A 7,057-nucleotide genomic window follows, 5' to 3' on the forward strand; every position below is an offset into this window, starting at 1 on the left:
GTGATTCTCAACTGTTCCTGTTCATCCCACCAAAGCTGGATGAGATCTGATGAGAGGTGTGTGTTTGGCCTCCTTTGACTTTCCAACAGCTTCACTCTGGTTTCACTTGTTTTGTTTTTTTCTGCATGTGTTCGTATTTATTTATGTAATCCTTGAAAAAAGCACTGACATTATAAATACCAGAGATAAATGAAAACCTCGAACGCTGTCTTCATTTGTCTCTGTTTTTATCGCTGTCATCTAATCATTTACCGTAATTTCCAGACTATAGAGCGCAACCTCAATATAAGCCGCACCTACTAAGTTTTAAAAAAAACACGGAACTGTACTTACACACGCCGCACCGGGCTAAAAGCCGCAGATATCTACTGAATTGAAAACGTAGTTTAACTGAACGTAACTGAACTGATCAGTATCAAACAAAACAGAAAAGTTATTGATGAGTTTATTCATCGTCCTCCTGCGCACTAAAGCCATTAAACTCCTCTTCTTCAGTGTCAGAGTTGAACAGCCTCAGAAGAGCTTCGTCACATACCTTTTCTGTGGCGATGTCAGTGTCGCTGTCCGTGTTGCTGTCATCATCCCCGGGTGAAGCTGGCTTGAATGAGTTCTTCCCACTGCCGTCTCCAGCACCGAACCATGGATTCATTCATGCCAAACTTACGTGCGGCTGCACTGTTTCCCTCCTTCACTGCCAGATTGATGGCCTTCAACTTAAATGCGGCAACATATGAACTCATACGTGTAGTTACCATGATGAGGGGGTATGGATTTGATAAAAATTCTGCGTCGCGCCGGCTGCTTTCATGTGCTAAATTAAAATGAGCACTTTCTTCGATTTCCACTTTTGACTTCCACCTGTTTCACTTTCTGCTAAAGCGCCCCCTGGCAGGTGAAGGAAAATCTTCAGTAAAGCCGCACCTCATTATAAGCCGCATGGTTCAAAGCGTGGGGAAAAAGTAGCGGCTTATAGTCCGGAAAATACGGTACTTATTTATTATGTGATGATCTGGGCAGAAAAACTATCTGCCTTTCTGTCGTCCTTGACTCATCTGTGTGTGTGTGTGTGTGTGTGTGTGTGTGTGTGTGTGTGTGTGTGTGTGTGTGTGTTACACCTTTCTTCATCATCATCATCATCATCATCATCAAAAGCTCTGCTTATCCATTTGCTGTTATGGTGCCATGTACATGTTTGGTTGAGTGAAGGTTTTATGTGTCTGAGGAGACTTCCCTTGTGGGAGCAATCTAACAAAGAACGGGTCATTCAATATGGTTTGAAAAGCTTCAAATTGAATTTTCTTAATCTCTGATCATTTTGTGTTTCTCAGCGGACAGATATTCAGAGACACACTGTTTGTGTTGACCTTTTTTATCAGGGGCTGAAGGCTTTTCATCCGTGGCCTTGCCACAGTTCCTGCAGATGATTTTAGCTTCTGTTGTTTTGGTTTTGCATTTTTCAGGGTAAATGAAATTACAAAAATCTAAAATCATCCATTTATACCAGTGACTCACTTGGTAGAGCAAAATTTTTGCTCAGTGGGCTAGTGAGTGTCCACCCTGAGACTGGCAGATTGTGGGTTCAAATCCACGTGCGGGTCATACTAAATAGGGCCCAAGGCCTCCCTGCTCGACACTGGCATTAAGGGGGGTTAAACCCCCAAACGGTTCCCGATCATGAGCGTGTCTGCAGCTTACCTCTCCTTCAGGGGACGGGTCAAATGCGAAGAACAAATTTCACACACCAGTGTGACAACTAATGGGTTTTTAACTTTAAACTTCATTCACAAAAATGTCCTTGGAACACACATTAAGATGAAAAACTACAATATAACATCACTTTATTATTATTATTATTATTATTATTATTATTATTATTATTATTAAGAATGTGTTTTTCAGGAAGTTAAAGAGTTAAAAATATTTCTGAGACTTTAAACAGTTAGCCTTTTGTTGCAAAATGCAGAAATGAAAAATAATGAAATGTTTGTGTCATGGTTTCTGTAACGATCGTATCAGTGTTTTAACAAAAATACTGCAAGCAGTCTCAAGCCAGAAGCCTTAGTAGAGTTTTCAAACTTCTAAGTGTCTTTTAATTGTTGTCAGTAGCAATGTCAGCAATGCATGTGATATTTATTGTTCTTATGTATTGTTATTTATTATCGTATGCTGTTACTTGTTTATTCTCTGAGCAACAAAGTAAACCCTAAACTTTAAATATTTAATTGGCTGATTAGGCTGAATAAAGATGCACCCAGCATTAGGTGTGTACTATTTTAATGACCTTCAGATATAATAAAAGTTATTTTTTATTAATTTATTTACAAGATGCATCCATCTGGGGCTTTTATTGTTTAAGGTTTTAACCCTCCCACTGTCCTAATGGGTGTGGCCCCGCGAGGAAAGTTGACCATTGAGCAGGATTGATGGTTTATCCCTTGAGGTCCACATGGCAGGGGTGAGGTGGTGCTCACTCCTCACCCCTGCCATGTGGACCCAAGGGATAAACCATCAAACCTGCTCAATGGTCAACTTTCCTCCCGGGGTCACCCATAAAGACAGTGGGAGGGTTAAAGGAAGCTATATCTCAGATATTGTCCGGATTATAAAGGTGGCTGTTGGACGTGTTACATCAAGTAGACTCTTATTTTAGCAGTTCCATCAAGTGCTGCACACTTATAACTTCTGGTTGCAAGTACATCAATTTGCTAAATGAGCCATGAGTAAATTAGGTTTTTTTAATCGTTATTCTTTCCTCTGTGATGTGACGGGAAAGACTGCTGTTGTTTTAGCATCCAGGAGTCAACTAGTAAAAGCTAACTGTTAGCATTAGCAACTCCACCACACTGTAGAAGCTCCCTCAGGTTTGTGTTATTTGTGGAAATAAACCAAAGCAAAGCAAGCACAGTCAGTGGTAGAGCTGCATTGTTGTTAGCCAATCAGAGATGGGATGTACAAGTATCAGGAAATAAGACTCCAAATCCTGCCGTCTGAACCTACAATCCCATTAAATCTACTGTAGCACAGATGTGGAGAATGTGTAGACTCAGTCTGTGCCTACTGATCATTTTAAGAAAAAAAAAAACAAGATATCTTGTCTCCAGTTTTAAAGAAAATATTTTTGTTTAGTGACAGGAGACTTTATGCAACTGCCATCTTTATTTTGAGCTTTGAAACTGTGGTTTTCCACCCATCACAGTAAAACCGGATCCGCCTGAGCGTGTGACAGCGACCCCGATCCGTTTCAACCCTAGAAGGCTGGAGGTGTCCTGGCAAAGTCCGGCCACCTGGCCTGAAATAGACAGCTTCCCTCTGAAGTACTTCCTTCGATACCGGCCTCTGATCCGAGAGCAGTGGCAGCATGTGAGTACAACTTTGTTTTAATAGTATAAAGATAGTGCCCTAAAGGAAATAGAAAGCATAAGAAAGAAAGAAAGAAAGAAAGAAAGAAAGAAAGAAAGAAAGAAAGAAAGAAAGAAAGAAAGAAAGAAAGAAAATATTTTCTATGGCGCCTCTCAAGATAAAAATCATGAGGCGCTTCACAAAAACAATCAATTTAAAATATAACGAAGAATAGGAATATATGTGGCCATGCATATTTAACCACACATCATCAAGTCTTTGGCATTCAAATTTTCTCCATGAATGATCAAGTACTACAACACACTTCTGAAAGAAAATCACTTTCCTAAAAGATCCCAATTGTGGTTGCAAGTCAGATTCCTGGGAAAATAGGCCTGGTTTTGTTACCTGCTTTGGTGCGTTACTGTATCTCAGAATTGTCTTCTTTCCAAGTTCACTTCCCTAAAGGGCTTAAGGGATAGTAAAAGCATATGTGTCCAATATAGAATTCCATGGATGGAAGCCTCACGTGCTGTGATCTAACAGTGTTATCATGCATGTCAATGGTTTACTGAGGTGTTGTTTCAGGAACTTGGGTTACAAAGCCTAAAATGAGTGATCACACACACACACACACACACACACACACACACACACACACACACACACACACACACACACACACACACACACACACACACACACACACACACACACACACACACAATATTCTAAATGTAGAGTTAGGAGAAGCAAATAACTTCACCAAGGTATTAACAACTCCAGAATCACCCTACAGAAATTGTTTTTGTTTGATCTGATACTCGCAACAATGTATTTTCATTAATTATGAAATGCATACAAATGTAATAAACTTTACTGCTGTTTTCTAAATAAATAAATAAAATATTATCTACCTTTTTTATTTTCTCTTTCCCACCACACGTTCCTCTCCCACAGTTGTTGGACTAAAGAAAATTGCAGTAAGGCCTCACCTTTTTGTGACTGGAAGTAATAATTAAACCCGACACACATTCTGAGTTCTTCTTCTCCTCTTACTACTAATCAATCAATATGTGAAGGGAAACATAACCTGAAAGGTGGGAAACCTTAAGTCAATATTTGGATTGGGTGAGGACGCATAATTTGGAAATTGCATGAATGCATTTGATGACAGATGAACTTGACAAGGTTTTCTGTTTCTGTGGCATGCTTTGATGAATGTCTTTGTGGTCAAGTTTTTTTCTTTTTTTTCTTTTTTTTGCAGTTAGTTTGACTTTCTGAAGGAAATGTGAGAGAATTCTGCACGTATCAACACTGGGCCATAAAACCATGTGTGGGTATGCTTTAGCGCTGCCTTAAAGACCAGCAGGTGTTTCTCAGCAATGTTGGATATTTTTAAATCGCACTGTTTGTGTAGAGTCTGGCTAATTAATCAAATATGGGTGCAATAATGTCAGTGTGTGTGTGCGCGCACATGTGTGTGTGTGTGTGTGTCCAGCAGGTGCTGTGTTGAGCTGTGTTTTCAACGCAGAATTTCTTGCATCTCTGAATTTGGGATTCATGGAAATGTAATTAAAAGGGTGTTGGCCATTGTAAAAGTTTAACTAAGAGAAATGAAATTAGTGTTTGCTCAATTATTCTTTAATGTTTATGACAAGAAATCCAAAGTGAAATGCACATTCCTTAGAAATATAACTCCGTTAGGAGGAAATTGACTTTTTACCACTAAAGTTGTAACGCTAAGAGGCATCATTACAACACAAGTTAGTAAACCAAATACAAAACAAGATTTATTTTATTTAAAGTGACAGTGTGTGATTTCCCTGACGATAGGAGGCAGTACATACCTAAGCAAGCATCCTCACCAACGGATGGCCACTAGGGTAAAAGATCCTTGGGAGCACACCATCCAGCAAAATGGCAAGCTCATAAGATTCTCCTTCATCACTGGCAATGAGTGAAGAGATAAACAACATTTAATTGGTGAAAGTTTAGTAACAGCTTGTTACAAATGTTTTACCGAGTCATCTGTTCTTCGTTTGTTAACCATTTAGCTAGCTGAGCAAGGATACACGGGAGGAGTCTTGTAGCCTAGCCTTGGTCAAAAATTACCCAGAATACAGCGCTGCATTTTCAAAAGGATGGCAGATCAGGAGCCGGCAGCTACTTTGGGAGCCAATTTCCAGTTTAAATGTAATTCAACTAATAGTAGCTATTGGGCTGATACATGAAATATAATTTTTAGATCCAAAGCCGTTATCTATGGCTGGTTAGGTGGTTAGTAGTTGCAGCTTTGCTGTCTTGCAGGTAACTCGCTTACATATTTAATTTAACCAATGTATACACAATTAAAAAGTTAAAGGCTCATTATATGCTTATACCGACACTTATACAGATACAATATAACTTTACCTCACGTAACATGACTTGACCATCGTGGTAGCCGCCCACGGTCACTTGATGCAAGTCTCTTTCATTTAACCGTTTTCTTTGACCAAAGAAGGACAGTGTGTCCTCATTGGCCTTGACATTGAGAGACACCCTTAGATCCACTCCTGAGTATTTTAGACCTGATTTTTATGGTTATTTGTTACGAAGCTGCAATTTTTAATAGAAATTTCTAGAGAAGAACAGTAAAAAATTCACTTTAAAGTTGATATGTCCTGGGCAGCCTTAGTTTGAAGAAATGGAGTCTGACAGACTGAATGTAGCTAAGACCAAATCTTTAACCTTTTAACTGGTAGACCAGCTCTTGGTAGAACATAATTTAGTCTCTATATTTTATGGAAACACACACTGGGTAAAAAATGAATAAAAATGTTGAAATTTAAATTAAAAAATTAAGAATTTTCATATTAAATTTGTAATATTGTTAACATTAACTCATTTGCTGCCAGCCATTTCCTGATCAGAAAAGACCTTCGCTGCCAGCATTTTTCAGCATTTTTACTGTTTTTTTAAGAGTCACAGAACGTTGCGCTCTATGATGATGGCAACGCCAAAACTAACGAAACAAAGAGGAGACTCACCTCTTACATCAGGAAGAATCCGTGCGTTTGGAGGTTTATCCATTCTTTCATAATCCGTTGTCTAATTGTGAATGGCAGAAGCTTTTCCTGTTCACGCCTCACTTTTTTTTACAGCAGCAGCCCAAAACAATCTAACACGTGGATTGTCTGTTTCCTGATTAGGTGACGTGTGACGTACGCGGATGAAGATCGGCTTTAGAGCTGAGATGTTTGCTCTCATGGTGCCGGGGCTCGTTCCGATGCCCACACAGTAAATGCAGCAAATGACGACTTTAGTCGTCAATGGCAGTGAATGACTTCATGCATTTACATTTATGTTGATATTAATTAACATTACATCATAACAGCCAGTTGCTCTAAAGAAAATTCAGTTAAAACAACATTATGTTGCAAAACTAAAAGCAGTGGAGAAATGCAAATGCTGTTATGGTGTTTAATGAGCTGAACTGTAAATTTGAAGGTTGGAGTTTATTTAACATAGCAAAGATGATTGTGTAAGTTGGCTTACCTGGACTAGCCATTGTCAGCTTGGCATCAAATTTCAAACAGACCTACTCATTTCAAAACATCTCCAAATTCAGCTTTACTGGACACTGATCTAATGCTTGTTCTATAGCAGAACAATACACAATAACAAATCTATTTGTAGAGTTTAACGACAGTTACCGGATGTCGTGTGCCGGTTG

General features: G+C 39.0%; 1 protein-coding gene across 4 annotated transcripts in view; it reads left to right on the forward strand.

Moving 5' to 3' along the window:
- The window catches only part of cntfr (ciliary neurotrophic factor receptor), a 335,019-nt gene that overhangs the window by 269,005 nt on the left and 58,957 nt on the right, over positions 1–7,057 (forward strand). For all 4 annotated transcript variants that reach the window (XM_054744199.2, XM_054744200.2, XM_054744202.2 and 1 more), the window contains one exon: positions 3,197–3,360. In XM_054744199.2, coding sequence (XP_054600174.2) covers positions 3,197–3,360 — 164 coding nt within the window. The remainder of the gene's footprint in view (positions 1–3,196; positions 3,361–7,057) is intronic.

The sequence above is a fragment of the Nothobranchius furzeri genome, chromosome 6, assembly GCF_043380555.1.
Source record: "Nothobranchius furzeri strain GRZ-AD chromosome 6, NfurGRZ-RIMD1, whole genome shotgun sequence".
Classification (NCBI taxonomy): domain Eukaryota; kingdom Metazoa; phylum Chordata; class Actinopteri; order Cyprinodontiformes; family Nothobranchiidae; genus Nothobranchius; species Nothobranchius furzeri.